General features: G+C 49.5%; 1 protein-coding gene across 1 annotated transcript in view; it reads right to left on the bottom strand.

Annotated features, from left to right (window-relative positions):
* The window catches only part of MVB12B (multivesicular body subunit 12B), a 194,042-nt gene that overhangs the window by 100,349 nt on the left and 76,652 nt on the right, over window positions 1-17,041 (bottom strand). The window contains exon 6 of the mRNA XM_045469366.1: window positions 13,212-13,334. Within this exon, the coding sequence (XP_045325322.1) occupies window positions 13,212-13,334 (123 nt within the window). The remainder of the gene's footprint in view (window positions 1-13,211; window positions 13,335-17,041) is intronic.

Below are 17,041 nucleotides of genomic sequence, written 5' to 3'. Positions count from 1 at the left end.
ATGTATTCAAAGCTGTATTTTAGATATCCAGCATTGGGTGTGTAAATAAGGGGGTGGGGGCTGGGGGGGGGTGCATTCCAAACCCAGGTGCACTCAACAAGCATTCTCCAATTTAACTCTTGGATTCAAAACGTACCACCGGGCTCCCCACACTGGGGAGTCCTAAGGATGCTGTGGCCAGCTGCTCAGGAGGATGGGGCGTGGGGAGGGGCAGCAGAGCTCAAGGAAACGTCCTCGTACAGCCGGCTGGAGGCCTGGTGTAGCCGTCCAGCCCCTGCGCGGGGAGGCCTCGCAGAGGTGAGCGCTGCAGGGGTCCAAGGGGAGGGAAGTCAGTAACAGCCTAAGAAAATGTGGACTTTTCTTCTTTCAAGACGGCGACAGCTCCACAATCGCATCTGTAACTACCTATCGGTTTAGGCAAGAAATATCCTTTCCTTCGAGTACGGTCTTTCACTCTGGCACAAGACTTTTGACATTTCACAGATGCCCTGGGGTTCTGCGGGACCCAAAGTAAATTTTCGCGGGAAGTCTCCCTCAAGGCCCCCAGGACAGGACCAAAGGCTGACTTCACACACTGCACATGGCCACGGGAGGTCTTGAGTTCCTTCGGCTGAGCCGGCTGCCAGACGCCACAGGTGCTGTGGACGAGGGACATCCTCCTCGTTGCAGATCAGCAGTTTTCTCTTAAAGGCTTGAGATGGGTTCATTTACCCTCTTGTGGAAATCGTCCAAACTCCATTTGCACTGGCCACTTCAGCAGGAGGCCGATTATCCAGACGGAGGGATGGGCTGCCCCAGGCAGAGTCTGCACGGCTCCCCTCCAGCCACAGCCGCCGCTCGGCCCCCTGCCTCGGCCAGGCCGGTGGCAGCAGCAGACCCAGGATCCATCACAGCCCCGCTCTGAGCTTGCCTCCTTGCGGGAGCAAACGGCGTCGGGAACTTTGAAACTTTCCTTTGTATATTACATTAATCCATATAAGAAAATCTCTTTTAATGAGGAGTGATGTAGTTACAAACTCTCCAGAGCCATAATTAGAGCAAACTAATTGAAGTTGTGTTTTGACACACTTTCCAAATTCACGGGTGCCGGATGACATATTCACAACACTGGTGCCGCACAACCATGGCGACGGCAAAATCATTAGGCTAATAACACTTATTTGCATTCTTATCACGCTGCAGCTCTCCTTTAAATACTGTTTCTACTATTGCTCCTTTACTGTAAGTTTCCACTGGAAGATATTAACAGTAATTATTACTACTTTAGTGGAATTTTAATGTTAAAGAATAACAATGTGCATTAACATACACCGAATGCCAATTCTTTTTAACCACTTTCAGAAGGTTTGGGGGTTCTTCCCGGCCAGCACCCCACAGCCTGAGGTGAGGGAGATGCTATTTTCAGCTTCCTTTTAGGACAACCACTCAAAGCCCACACCCAGAGAGATCTGAAGCCAGGGTTCCAGAACTATTTTGTTTCAAATGTTTGACGAGGAAAATCTTTCTCCCCCACCCCCCCCTTTTTTTTTTTTTTACTCTTAAAGCACATTAAAATGAAATAGTTGAGAAATTTTTTCCAAGCAGTTAAAAAAAAAAAAAATCAACAATTTACAACACGGTCTTTGGTAATAATACTAATGAATTCCAGGAGGACATGCTTTAACCACTCGGCCGCCACTCTCTCGGTGATTAAAGACAGACTTGGAAAAACTAGAACGTGAGAAAGACCAGTGGGGGTGGGGCAGTCCTGATCTGTCAATACTGAGGCCCTGTTTGCCACCAACAAGGCCAATTTTTTGGATGCTTAACTCAGACACTCACACACAGAGAGGAAGGCTCGACAGTTCTCAATAATGGTTATTAATGACTCCCTCCTCTAAAGTGACAAATTACTCTTGAAATTTAGAAATCCAAGAGGTATGAAGAGTGAATGAACATGACAGGAAATGCAGGGAGCACAAAGTTCCCGCTTAATCTAGGTGGAGAAGGGCGGGGCCCTGGAAGACAATTAAGGTCAAGGTCCCTCCTCTCTGGGTATTCAGAGGTTCTACCAGGGTGGTGACCACAGCCCTTCCTCAGCCAGGTTTCTCCCAGGACCTCGTGTGGGGTCACCAAGGGCAGCACAGTGCTGTCTGTCACACCTCACAGCCCGAAGTATAAAATGCTAGTTGGACCATAACTGGAGGGGAGACCTGGTCCCAGCCCCCCTGCCTCTCTCCACGTGCGTGGCATTAAGTCTCCTCCAAGGGCCCCTCATTTGGAAACTTGGGGTTGGGGTAGGCAGTTGCTCAGACTGTGGGCTTCTACAGATACCTCGGGATCAAGAAAAACCACCACCACATCACTTACCAAGAGGGTACGAGGACAAAGGATGGCATGGGTTTAACAAGACGCACCACTGTGTTCAATTTCAGAGTACTCAAATAGACATTTCAGGAGCGAGGCTTAATCTCAACCTGCAAAGATTTAACTGGGTGAAGAGCATGCTTCCTTAGAAAAATGCCAAAGACTCGACTTTGGAGTTTGGAGTTATATCCAGCATTGTGTATATAAATTAGGGGGTGGAGGCAGGGGGGGATGGGGGTGGGGGTACAGTCCAAACCCAGGTGCACTCAACAAGCATTCTCAAATTTAAGCCTTTGGAGTTTTCAGTTAAGTTACCATCCTTGTACTAAACTGTTATTTTTCAAGTCACTGATGACTTAAAAAAAAAAAAAGAAAGAAAGAAAGAAAGAAAAAGAAAGGAAACTAACTTCATAGCTGCTGCAACACTCCAAATCATGGTATTTATTCACTACATTTAAGTTTTATTACACTTGAACCCTGCAATGCCAAAACACCTACCTCCCATATAAAAGAAATGAAGAAAAAAGTGAAGTCTGGGACCCAGGGCACCACACTTCCATTCCAGATGATCTAGTCTAATCTTATAAACTGAAATATTTAAAGAGTCTCTAAACCTCACTGACCCTACTTTTAAAAACAAGGAACATATGGGCACTTCTAGCTTTTCATCTTCTTCCAGCCTACTAAAATATCCGCTTTTCCAAAATTCAAGAGCAGCGAGACTGCCAAACTCAGATTCATAAAAGGCTACGTGCGTGAGAGTGCAGGGCGGGCAGGGGAACAGTCCGAGCCGAAAATAACAAACCCTAACAAAGAATCAAAGGCGCATTCTTCTCCCCCTTGCTCAATCAATCTCAGAAGCTGTGGAAAACAATTTGCTGAGCAAAATGAAGCAATGACTAAGAAGGAGGTACAATGTGAACCATGGGCTGAAATGGCTTGTGGCTGTGTCTGGTCCTGGTCGAGGCCGCAGGAGACACTGAGGCAAGAGTCTTAACACTCAGGCAGGGGTGGTGGGACTGGGCTCCAGCCCTGGCTCCTCTGAGCCCTGATGATCTGCCTTTGGGTCAGCCGCCACCTCTCCTGGCTGCAGCTTGCTCGTTTCTTAAAAGCTTTGCTCGTTTCCATTATGCACCTCACTGCGTGGTTAGAAAGATTTAAACAATATCTGTAAAGTGTTTGCACAGTGCCCGGCACAAGATGCTCAAAAAATTGTAGCTGAAATAATGATGATGATAATTTCGTTTATTCGATTGTTAATATTATTATTCAACTGGAAACAAAACATCTGCTCAAGAAAGATATTCAAGTTGAATGCTACCCGACCCACGGGCAAAAACCCGACCCGAATAAAATTCAAGGGGACTTTTAAAAGTTCCTGCAAGCAAGGGATTTTATTAAATATCCAAATTAATAATTGAAACCCTGCCTTGAAATAGAACAGCCCGGGGGTGGGGGTTGGGGTGGGTAAAATCACGGGAAATTTCGCTTAACGCCCATTTTTACTTTGTTTGGCGGCTAGATTTACACTGAAAGATCCAGGTGAAATATTCCATAGAGCTACCTGCAAATAGACTGTCAGCTTCCACTCTGATAAAAGGTAAAATATCCTCTTCTAAATGGTCTGGTTCACAAAACCGACCCTAAAGTGAACTGATAAATCTGTTCTGACACACGGAAAACTATTTTCATAATCCTGAAAAAGGCCTTTCTCCAAACCCTGGAGCTTTAAACCAACTGCACAAAGAGCCCCATGCACTTGCGAACCAGGCACAGGAGGAAATCATTTCACATTTACAGCCCTGCTTCCGGGACCACAAGAAGCACGCAGAACCATCATAACCACCAAGAAAAATAAGACACTCACAGAGTCACAAAAATTACAAAGATACCACATTTACAAGCAGCAAATGCCTTGTCAAAATCTGATGTGGAAGAGTGAGAGCAAAGAAGGCCGGCTCAGAGGCAGGAGCTGTATTGACTAATAGTCAATTCTTCATTAAACAGAAGCTCTGACTTCCCAAGAAGCCATATTAAAAATTAATATCAAAAAGTGTATTGCTCAGCCTAAACCCATCATTCATATCCAACAATACCAAACTGCATTCTAATGAAATTTCCCCTTCAAAATTACTGACACCAAAGCGAAGTTTGATACTGTTGCAAGAGCAGTCACAGCTCGGTGACACCGGCACTTGAGAGAGATTCAGAGAACCCTCCCCGGTAGGTCTCTTTCGCAGGGCTCTCATCATCGCCAGAATAAATCAAACTGCTTGTAACCCCGCTTCATCGCGGGCTCGGGAGCCATTTGAGCTGTGACGCCAGGACCCTCTCGTGTATGGCGTCCACATGTTCTCCTCGGCCACCATCTATGGCACCAGCGGACTGGACCCCGGCCAACATCCGTGTGTCTCCTGAGAGGGTGTGAGTGCAGACTGCGAGGGCAGCTTCCGACCAGAGGAGCCCAGGAAGACAACGGGCTCCCCCAGCCCCACGTGCACACTCTGGGAAGCCCCCAGCTCCCAGCTGCTGGTCAGGAGCCTGGAGAGGCCGCACGTGAAGACGGCTGGGACACCTGGCTGGCTGCTCCACAGCCAGTGACCCGGGCACAGGCGGCCTGTAAGCCACAGGCAGCTCACCTGCTCAGGTCCAAATCCGAGCTCTGTGTGACCTTGGGAAAGGAATTTAAGCTCCTGGGTCTCAGCTTCTTCATCTTGAAGTGGATATGAATAACAGTACCCTAATTCACAGAGCTGTTATTAGGATTAAGTGAGTTCTTATTTGCAAAAGCACTTGCAAAGTGTTGGAGACCCAGCAAATGCAAAGGCAAGTCTGTACTGGCTGGCTGGCTGGCAGAATAAATGGAAGGTGGAGAAGGATAATACAGGATACCTGGTCCTGTGTATCTAAACCAGCTCACTTTATACATTTAATACACATTCTGAGTGCTTACCATGTGCCAGGCACCTGGTGTTCAAAAGTCCCTGCCATTTGGGGGCCACACATTTTTCACTGACGCTTAACTGAATTGAGTTGACACGGCCAAAAGAACTTGCTAGATTTCCATACACGGTAGTACATTATCATCTGTATTTCTGTGTGACTAACCTTTTCCGAAGCTTTAGCAGAGAAGGAAACAGGAGAATCCCTGTTATCAATAAGCCAGCAGATCTAGTCATAAGAGCAAACATAAATATACGTAGCAATGACAGGGAAATGTGAAATGCCAAATTGTCTGGTGTGAGAAACTGGAGGAGGGGAAGGGGGAAAGCAGCCCGGGCCGGACTTTCTAGAAGAGGCAAAGGCTACCCTAGGCCGGAAGGTGGACAGGACCAAGCCTCAGTATTCTGGAGTCTGGCCTGCCTCTTCCAGGAGGGCCTGGGGCAGGCACGAGGGGAGATACACAGCAATGGCCGGAGCAGAGATGGTTCTGGAATGAGGCTGAGATGCTCGGGAGTCAAGAGATTCACCTGGATTGATGCAAGATGATATGGGAGATAGGTCAGATAACAGGAAGCCAGTGAAAGTTCCAGAAGGAAAAAAAGAACATGTGCGAGTCTAAAAACCTCAATGGGACAGCAGGCAACCCAGGACTTTGAAGTTCCAGGCAGAGAATATAAAGGTGAACCATTGAAATGAAGTAATACCTGAGCCCCAGGAAGCTCAGGGTCTAATCTCACTTTGATTTGGTGTTCAGGTCTTGCCCCTGCGGACGGCTCTCCTCCGAGACGCCCCGGCTGTTGGTTCTGTTGAACGGAGTGGGTGGAAGGTACCAGGAGCAGAGGAGCACTCAAATACACGGTGAATGCCCATGCTTGTGCTCTACGTGCGAGAAACATCTGCCTTAAGTCTTCATCTTCAAAGGGGTGACACGGCACGGAAGGATATGAAAATGTGTATCCCATCTTCACAGTTAAACCAACAAAAATGTGTGTGGTTTTCGTGTGAAGGAAAAGGAAGTCTAATGATCCCAAGTGAAGCCAGACCCACAGTTCTGCCTGGGCACGCCCTGCTGAGGTGCAAGGTTCTGAGGGCCCTGCTGGACCGGCCAGCCCCAAGCCCTCCTTCAGGGGGACCAAGCCAGGGTGCTCCCCCGGGGCTCATGGGCCCCCAGACGGTCCTGCTCCTGTGGAAGGGAGCTCGGAATCCAGGCCATACGGTTTACTATTATGGGGGAAGAAGAGAACCAACAGAATGCATCTTTGGTCTTGCCTTCTCATCTCACCTTGATGCAGGACACAGGCAGCCCTTCTCATAAGTGAGGAACCTTAAAGAACAGCTTTCAACTCTGAAAACCCATCCCGTCCCGTCCCCTCCCCTCCCCTCAGCTGAGCCTCCCGCATCAAACCTATAAACCAGGCAAGCCTGCTGGGCCTCCCGATAGGCAGGATCTCCAGTGCCGGTGGCAAACACCTCAACAGGGAAACTCGGCCTCCCTGATCGGTGCCAGCCTGGACCCCCCGTTCAAGTCCGGCAACAGCAGGGCAGGTGACACATGTCATCTACAGCACAAAAACCATCTCATAACTGACCACCGACAGAGGCGGCCTGCGGAGTTTAAGCTGTCAGTTTCGACAACAGGATGCCAGCCCATGAGCCGAGGCTCCGTCCGGGTTGCTGGCTTATTCTGCGGCTTGATCAACCGGCGGAGCTGATCCCACATCCCCAGGAAGGCGGGGTCAGGGAAGCCGGACAGAGTGTGGTGGCTCAGGGGCCTCTGACAACGGCTGTGATGGGGGGGTTGGGCCTGGGCGTGCACGGCCTGAATTCCAGATCCTCGAAGTGCGATTTTCTCTCTCCTTTAGGAAGAGCCATTAACCTTTCCGATGACAGCCCTGGGATCGGAGTGACGGAACGATTTTTGAGGTCAGCAAGGATCTATGTTCTCAAAACCTGACATCGACAAGCAAAAGTTGTGACTGAATCCTGGTGTCCCTGAGAGGAAGACTAAATGCGTGTGACAGACCTTCTGCAATCAAAATGCCCCATTTCCCAGAGTATCTGTCACAGATTGATAACATCCACGCAAAAAGTTAAGTACAATTATGTCTGTCACTAAGAAACATACTTTGGAACCTGTGACTGACAACTCGCTGGGAGCTGACAAATCACCGGAAGATTACCGGAACAACTCAGGGCAGTGACACGCGCCTTATGAGGGAAGCTCAGCCCCGCCTGGCACCTGGGAGAGGCTCCCCAGAGGCCGCACCTCGCAGGCGAGGGCTGCAGGGCAGGACTCAACAGCTGGCAGAGGAGCGTGTGCTCTGCGGCTCCCTCTCCCAGGGAGGGACAATGTCAGCGGAGGATCGTAGGACGTGCCCACGGCCTGAGGTGGCAGCTTGTCCTTCAGAAACACGACATGTAAGACTCGGGCCGGCGGGAAGGGCAGACAGGAGCTCCTGGAACCACACACTCCACCTTTCCCAGGACAGCCCAAGCCCGGTGTCCACATAAGCTAGAAATTCTAGCACCTGGGAGTCCAGACTACTTCTTTCAGACGAACTTGGAAAGGGACAAAATCCATGCCAAGGCCGGGACACAGACACCAGGTCAGCACTGCAGAGGGCCCTCTGTGCCCTCCATCCCAGGGAGGGTGCCACACGGCCCTCCACAGCTCTCCGAGCCTCCTCCCCAGACACCAGCACTGGTGAGGGGAAGGGGACAACGGCCACAAATCAGACAATGAGGAAGCACTAAAAGCCACACACAGAGCAGACCACGGCGACAAACACCCACTGCTCTGTGCCCTCTCCACCTGCCACAGCTCCCTGGAGTCACCTCTGGCAAGGAGTCTGAATCTGAGGGTGGGGATGGGATATACTTTTTTTTTTTTAATTTTTTTTTAACGTTTATTTATTTTTGAGACAGAGAGAGACAGAGCATGAACGGGGGAGGGTCAGAGAGAGGGAGACACAGAATCGGAAACAGGCTCCAGGCTCTGAGCTATCAGCACAGAGCCCGACGTGGGGCTCGAACTCATGGGCCGCGAGATCATGACCTGAGCCGAAGTCGGCCGCTTAACCGACTGAGCCACCCAGGCGCCCGGGATATACTTTTTAAATTTTTTTTTTTTTTTAACATTTATTTATTTTTGAGACAGAGAGAGACAGAGCATGAACGGGGGAGGGGCAGAGAGAGAGGGAGACACAGAATCGGAAACAGGCTCCAGGCTCTGAGCCATCAGCCCAGAGCCCCACGTGGGGCTCGAACTCACGGACCGCGAGATCGTGACCTGGCTGAAGTCGGACGCTTAACCGACTGCGCCACCCAGGCGCCCCAAGGGATATACTTTTTAAATAAGGCTTATGAAGAACCCTGCAGGTCCGAAAAGTCTCGATTTTTTTGTCTTCTGGGATTGCCCACGACCCATCCCCACCTGGAAACACTTCTCTGCCTTGTACCCACTGACCATTCAAACACCTGAAGCCAATTGCCAGGTCTCTACTCAGGTCAAAACAGCAGTTCCTCATACTCTAATTCGGTGCTCAATTTGGGTAACTTTCACAAGGAGGTGTGTGGCAATGGACGTGACCCTCCCAACGAACCCGACAGGTGTGGGGCGCCACCTTCTGGGACACGCCCCACTGGGCACACCAGGCCGCATTCCACACAACCCCAGTTCGTGCCCAGCCTGGTCACTGCACACGAATCACTGCTAAGCCGGGTCTCCTCAGTTTGGTCCTTGTGCAACTGACTTTTTTAACCTGGGGAGGGGGGTGATATGCCGTCCGTTTTCACCCATCACCTTTCATCTCCTGGTTCCAGCAGGGTGTTCTAGCTGTAGAGGAGATGCAGAGTATTGATTCTGTCGTTCAGCACATCAGCACTCCCTAATGACTCTGTGTCATCTGCAAATTTGATAAGCATGCCTCTGATGTCTTTATCAAGCCACTGGTTCTACCGTTCAGCAAGCCAGGGGGCAGCAGTCCACCAGGGGCCCCCACCCGGGACAACACGGAACCGTTCATTTATCCACACTCTGGGGCCGCCGGTGCTCCATCAGTTGTGAACCCACCTGCCTCCCAGAGCTTTTCTAAACCTCGGGGCCGGGGGCAGCAGAACCACATGTAAGAACCCGGCGTGAGAGGGAGCAGCGGGGGCTGCTCTGGTTGAAGCAGGAAGGCGCTTCCTCCTGCCCTAAGGCAGTGGCATGTAAGAGAACCAGAAAAGCCTGGATCCACAGACCGATCGTCTGCTTGTATGTATCAGGCGGACTCGCAGAGCCGTGGCCGCCTCGGAGGACGGATGGGGAGATGGGACTGTGTCTCAGCCCCAAGGCCGAACCACCCTGACCGGGGTGCATGGAATGGACAGGCCGAAGGTGGAGCCACACTGATGCCCGGAGAGAACATAGGCTCCATGCTCCTGGAAGAGGAGGCAGGTCCTTCTTTGCTTGGAATTGGTTGGCAAATGTGTGCAGCGATGTATGTGTGTGAGATAAAGGTTTCCTGAATGAGGAAAAAGAGCACTGCCAACACGCCTCATCCTGCCTTTTGCCGTGAACTTTACCAAACACTGTGTCCATTCACTGGATACAACCGAGGGGCTCCCTCGTCTCTGCAGGGGCCTGACCATTCCGAAAGGAAAAGACTATCATTCTCTGCAACAACAGGAAGGAAACAGGCAGGAAGTGCTTGCTCCCGGGGCCAGGAACTGCCTCTGGAAAGAGAAGGCAGTTCTGCCAGAACCATGAGGTCCTCAGGTGATGACCCATCAACTCTGGAAAAGTCCACCAACCGCTCCTTTTGTCTGAAATAAGCTGGGGATAACAGTGCTCCAAAAAGACAGCATGGGATTCTTTGAAACATGAGGGACAACATAAGAAATGGGAGGCAGAGCACACATTTTTAGCTTCTGAGGCAAAAGCCTGAGCTCAAGCAGGCAACAGGGTCTTTACCGGCCCCTCCCTCGGTCCCTTCCAGTCCCCTCAGTGAGATTTGCTGGGAAAAACGGCCTGCTGCCCCTTGCTCGGACCGGCCTGCCGGTCCTCCGGGCCACCTCCAGATCTGGTCAGTAGAGGGCGCTGCACCACCGCACACTCTCTCTAGCCTGGCTTTGCCACCTGATCCCTGTGTCCACACAAAGACCGTACTTGGAAGTATTTCTTAAGCTTGGGCTAGAATCAGAAAAGGGTCCAAGAAGTGCTCAGGGACTCAGGAGTCGTCAGGGACAGGAGGTGGGGGGGGGGGGGGTACTGCAGCACAGGGTCCTAGGCTGTGAGAGAAGCATTTGTTGCAAAACTGAGTACATGTCTAGATCTGTGCGGAGCGCTAGAGATAACAGATACCGGACATGGTTCCTGCCCTCAAGGAGTTCACAACATGACCACAACCCAAAGTGAAGGCATGATGACCAAGAAGAAGCACTCAGAGAGAAAAGCCCAGCCCAGGCCCAGCCCCAGGGCATTCAGGGAAGGCTTCCTGGCAGAGGAAGCATTTGAGCGGACATCTAAAGCAGGGGAATCTAAGACACACCTGTTGCACACAGGCTTCCACGTGAGCAAAGGCATAGAAGCCTGAAAAAGGAAGGGAAGACAAGAGTACTATTTTAGCTTAAAGTTTGAAGCTTCGGGATGGGAGAGAGTTCACAGGAACTGGATTTGGAGGCCTTCACCCCATGGGCCCCATGCAGACCCCCACATGGGAAAACTAGCATCGCCCACAGAGATAAAGCTATCACATTCCTCTGCTGGAGACCCGACAGACCTGAAGCCTCCAGGAAAATACTCATCATTTCATAAATCTTCAGTGGACATTTTGAGTGAATCATCAGCATTTCATTTTTTAAAAGTCAAAGGTACTAGTTAGGGAAACAATACAAAAAGCAAAGACGCCAAAACCGCCCCCGTGCATTAGGAGGCTCCCAGAAATGTGCATGCCACCTAGGAAGTGCTGCCCAGTGCCGGAGGAGAGCTTGGGACAGACAGTGGCTTTTACTGGGAAGCATTAATGTAACATTCGATTATCCTACTGCACAGTGGCAGACTTAACTCAGTCATATGACAATACCTTTTATATGGACTATTCTGACATCTGCTTCATTTGGCAAGTAAAACAAAACTGATCCAAATTCCTTGGAGTCATTGCAAACCACAACAAGAGTTTCTGTATAAAATATACAAGCCTTGTGAACCCTTCGTTCTGATACAAAGAATCTCCAATTCTACCTGGTTCCCCGTGGCCAGTGTTCCCGGGCCCCCTTGCTTCCATCGCTGGTGACCGTGCTCTCTGGCTGACTGGCAAGCTTCTGTCGGGGGAGCTCTTCGTGCTTTAACTGAGAGAACCAGTGCTCTTTATCCAACAGAAACTTAGAACCTGCCCGGAGGTGCTGCCCATATCTAGCCCCTTCCAGACCCTGTGATGTCAATAGGTAGCAGCTGTGACCACTCCCGGGCCATGGGTTTCAGCTGACCTGAGCACAGGTGATGGGCCTGGGCTGTCCCCCAGTGCAGCTGACAGTGACCACAGCCATGCAGGTGCCCTGGGCACTGAGAAAGTGCTGAACTGAACTGAGCTGCGCTGGCCTGGTACTCCTAAACCAGAGACATCCACTGTTCAGTGTACAACTCTGGGAAGCTCACTGGTTATTCCTGTCTCTTCATGCCAGAGGGAGGCTGAAAACTACTTGCAAAGTTTCAGGCGATTCCAGGTGGTCAAGTTTAAGTATCGCTCAGGGTTTGTGAAACTGTCATGAAGAAAGACCAGATTGGCTTTATGGGGGATGTCCCGAGAGACAGAGTCCTCGGAGCTGCTGGCTCACGCCAGTGGTGTTCTGCCAAGGTCGGGGTGAGGCGCTCAGCTAGAGGAGCAGCGCGTGGAGAACCGGTGGCTACACCAGGCCCTCCTCTGCACCTCCTGGAGGGCAGGGTGTGGTCTGTGGGGCCCAGGAGGAGCCCCACAATCTGTTCCCGACAGACGCTGTTCATCTCTATTCACCCATGTGGAAGCTCTTAGATTCCTCATTTGTGCTACATCAATCCCCAAACAGCACTGCCTCGCCAATTCTTACTTGTTTTATTTATTTTTGTAATCCCTTTCTCAAATTTAATCCCTCACAGCTGTTTGTTCCTTGCCCTCAAATAATTCACTACTAGTAAAGCAGAGGGGTTTTTTGTTTGTTTGTTTGTTTGTTTTTATTGAACTATGGTTGACTTACAACGTTCTATTAGTTTCAGGTGCACAGCACACGAAATTGACAATTCTCTGCGTTAGGCAATCCTCACCACGGTAAATTTAAGGGCTGAGAGGGAAGAGTTTTTATTTGACAGGATTCTTTTCACCATCTACTTTTTGCTGAAAGTGTAGAGACCATTACTACGTCTATTACAACTGAAATCAGGTACAGAGTGACCAGTTTGCTCACTTAAGTTTCTCTGCAGGATTACTGAAACCAACATGCCCTGAAAACCTTCTCACTATTCTCTCATACCCAAACTACCCATTTCTTAGTTTGTGGCTCACTGGGAAAAGAAATGATACGAAAATGAACAAAATTACTTACCAACCCTCAAATGAGTTGTTGGCCGAGGCAGAGAAGGAATTCTACCTTCTTATGGCCAGTGTTCCCAACCACGTGGCTATAAATCACGCGTTTGTGTGTAGGTATGAGCTCTTTAGAATAGCAAGCCAATTTAAAGTTGCATATTCTGCTATTTTAGGAGCCTGCAGAATACGTACAAAACAGAATACAGAATGGCCTTTACATTCGTGTAATGCAAACATTTCTAATTGGGTTTTTAAAAATCTCCTCTAACGGTTTATGGCTTCTGCAGTTTTCAGCACACACTAAGTGGAGCTGTTCTGAGACCCGAGACCACAAGACTGTAACGCGTGTAACAGCATAGGATACCATTGACAAGGCCTCACCTGGGAAGGTTGGGGGCCGGGGTGGAAGCAGCGGATGACTGGGAAGGCGTTGTGGGTTGAGATGAGTCATGATTCCTGGGGACTTTGCCCATTCGATACCAGATCCCCATGCTGTTCAGTTCCCTTTAGGAGAAAAGAGAAATCTTCATGGTGTGGTTTAGCACAAAGCATTTACCTGAGAAACAAAGTGAACCAATTCATTGAAAAGAATCATAGCCTCAAATACCAAGGAGTCCACTCTTGCCCACAATGATCACTTATGTCACCTCCCTTTGTGCTCCAGATGTCACAGTTCAGAGCCTAATGTGAAGTCAACTGTCCCAACAAGGCAGGTTTCTCTGACATGCCATCTTTAGCCACCCCGGAGCTGCTTCCTGGTTATAGTATGGACATTTTCCTTAGTTCTCGGTCTTCAAAATTCTTTTCATTTTGCCATTTCACTGTAGGTAATTATGTAATGATCCACTTGAAGTCCTTTACCTGGTTAGCATGAGACAGATGGGGCAACAATGGGTGAATGGATGTGTGTGCCTGGCTTTTTAACAACGGGCAGGGTGGGAGGGTGGGGGGTGGAATTAACCCCACCCTGCTCAAGGACACATCCCAACTTCTCGATAAAGCTCCTACTGCCTGGATGTCACCAGCAGTTGGCCTCATTCTCGTGGTCAGTTTGGGAGATCTCTTCAAGCCACAAAGCCTGAGGCGTGTGCCCCACAGACCACTACAACCAAGAGTGGTCCCAAAAGGGCTTGACAAATGCCACATCAGGTTTCTTGTTCCGGGATCCGCACACCCACTGCAGTCCACCCCCACAACACCCAGTTAGGAGTGGTTATGAGACTGGTTCGGTCTTCGGAGCTGGAATGGGATTATTTTAGCCACATCCAATTTATAACTTCTCAGCTACCCCATAGAACTGCATCTCGTCAAACCATGACAGGCTTCTGCAGTGGATACTTCTAGTACCTCCTCACTACACTATAGGAACTCTTCTAAACCACAAACAGGTCTTATTAGACGGATGATTTTCATCACATCTTGGCAACGGCCTTGGAGGAGCTGTTGTCATGCCGAGGTGTGTCTACCCCAGACAACAACCTCAAACTCTTGCAAAGTAATGCATGTGCTCATTTTTAAGAAGGGGACTCAGAGTGCTAGACACTGTTCTCCTTCTTTCCTTAACAACAGCACTGGGGGCACCTGGCTGGCTCAATTGGTGCAGCATGTGACTCTTGATCTTGGGGTTGTTAAGTTCAAGCCCCACGTTGAGTACAGAGATCACGTAAAAATAAATATTTTAAAAAACAACGTGGGAATTGTCATCTTATGGAAAAGAATTTTTGCTCCAAGATGATACCAAATATGCTAATTTAGCAATCTTTTCAAAATGATATAAAAGAAAGAAGATTCTAGTTTTGATTATCAAGATACATATGGTAACACTCTATTCTTTAGAATTATTTAAACTGGTTAAAAATGGAGTCTTTTAAAGCACTATAGCTTGTAATTTAAAATACACATAGTAACTGAAATTAGACTTTAAAAGTTCATTATTGGGGCATCTGGCTGGCTCAGTCGGTTGAGCATCTGACTTCGGTTTGGGTCATGATCTCACGGTTCGTGGGTTCAAGCCCCACGTCGGGCTCTGTGCTGACAGCTCAGAGCCTGGAGCCTGATTCGGATTCTGTGTCTCCCACCCTCCCCCACTCGTGCTCTCAGAAATGAATAAATATTAAAAAAAAAAGTTCATTATTAAATGACTTTTTATTTGTATGTAAATAGCTGCTCCTAAAATACCTAAAGTATGGTCATTCTCTTAACTATTTCCTCCTCCTGTAATCCTGTTTATATTATTAGTTTAAACCATGTTGCAAAACAGGACTTTTCAGTGTGTAGAAGAGGATGATCATAGAATCCTTCTTAGGGACCACAAAATCCTGAATCAGGGCATTCAGATTCCACAGCCGAGAGTCTAATTGTGCACCAAGATGAAAATCAGGTGTTCCTGAGACACTTGCTCCCCAGGTGCTCCATGCAAACACCACATTCCCAGCCACTGCCCATGGGAGAGCTCCGCGGAGAAAGGCTCGGCTTGTAGAGTGAAGACCTGGGCTCAAGTGAACAAGAAGCAAAACAGAGCACAACCCGGATATAGAGGTCACTGCAAAAGCCAAGTAAGAGAGTGCACCCGTGGGGGCCCACGGGGACGGGCATGGTACCTGCGAAGTTGGACAGGGAGAGAGGCCCGTGGCCGGGGGCACCAAAAATGATCTATGGGACTCACTGGTTGGAGAGACCTGAATTTCACTTGACTGAATACAATGAACACCTGTCATCTTTTGGACATCCAGCATCCATTCGTCCCTCTTTCTGACTCTTTGCTTTCCCTCCATAACTGGGGGGCAGCTGTCTCCTCAGTCGTAGCCCCTGGGTTCCAACAGAACCAATCCTGCCTCCGGTTCAGGCCTGGTTTCTCAGAGAATGACATGTTCCAGGGAGCAGTGATGAGTTCAGGGTGCACAGGACCCCAGTGAGATCAATCAGGACCACTGAGACTGAATTCTAGAACTTGTTTGAATGATCAAGAACACAGACTTGCTCTCTGCCTCAGAACTTGAACCTGGAGGATGAGTAGGCGGAGCTCCCACACCACCATGAGTCCACTGGGGAAGAGCATGTGGAAGAAAGGCATCTACCCCAAGGAATCTGGGAAAGGAGGTAAACATGGCAGAAACCAGGTCCTAGGGATGTCCTCTGAGCACCTACTTCCAGCCACACCTGAAGCCATCCTGCCCTCTGATCTCTGCTGTTACGTCGGCCAACGAATTCTTCCTTTTGCTTAAGCCAGCCTGGGTTGGGTTTCTTGTCACTTACAATCTAGAGCCCAGAGTGAAATCCTGAGATTCTTTGTACTTAGTATTTATAAAACAGCTACAGAGCTGGGCCCACGTCTGGTACTGAGGCTACTGGGTGAATAGGACACAGTGGGCCAAGCCCTCAGCAGTCCTCTGCTTATCAGGGAGGATGAGCATCAGACTAAAGAATTGCACAAGGAATTATCATGTAGTCATGCAATATTCATGTTTCTTCCCGACTCTAAACCCTCTGATGGCTCTCCATCGCTCTTGGAATAAAATCCAAACTTCCGCCACGATTGTGTGAGGTCCTGCTAACCGCTCACTCCAAACCCTGGCTCATCCTCACTTGCCCGTGCCGGCCACACTGGGCTGGTTTCTGCTCCTGAACACGCCACACCCATTCCCACCTTTACACTCGCTCTTCTCCTGGGCCTAGAAGGCTCTGCCTTCAAGTCTCTGCAGAGCTGCCTTCTTCTTGACATTTACATCTCTGCCAAATGTCACCCTCCTGACACCCTCACTGAAGTAGCCTCCGTTCATTGCTGTTTCATTTTCACCATTAACTGAAACGGTCTCGTTTATTTCTTGTTTGCTGCTTGTCTCCCCTTTTAGAAGACCAGCTCCATGACAGCAGGTCTTTGCTTGCTCCCTCAGCACCACAGCCGGGGTCTTTGGCCCTGAGGGACAAAACGGGTGCTCCTTAAACTCTGGTGGGGCGAATACACAATGTAGAGGGTTGAGGCCAAGTGGTCAAAAAGGAGTGAATATCTGGGCTTTCAGGTATGTGGAAAGGCCCCCGAGAAGCCTGAAGGACGAACACACAGGAGGACAAGGGAAGGAAAGTCCCTTAGATGGAGCAGGAAGTGTGAGGAGAGGTCAAGGGCTTTGCGTCTGGACTGGCAGCAGCGTAAGCAGGAAGGGCAGCAATGAGAGCTCAGGCTAGAGAGGCAGGTGGCCGAGAGTCCCCGGGTC

Source organism: Leopardus geoffroyi, chromosome D4 (assembly GCF_018350155.1).
Source record: "Leopardus geoffroyi isolate Oge1 chromosome D4, O.geoffroyi_Oge1_pat1.0, whole genome shotgun sequence".
In the NCBI taxonomy this organism is placed as follows: domain Eukaryota; kingdom Metazoa; phylum Chordata; class Mammalia; order Carnivora; family Felidae; genus Leopardus; species Leopardus geoffroyi.
Note: the sequence above shows the minus strand (reverse complement) of the source record. Positions and strands in the feature narration are given on the sequence as shown.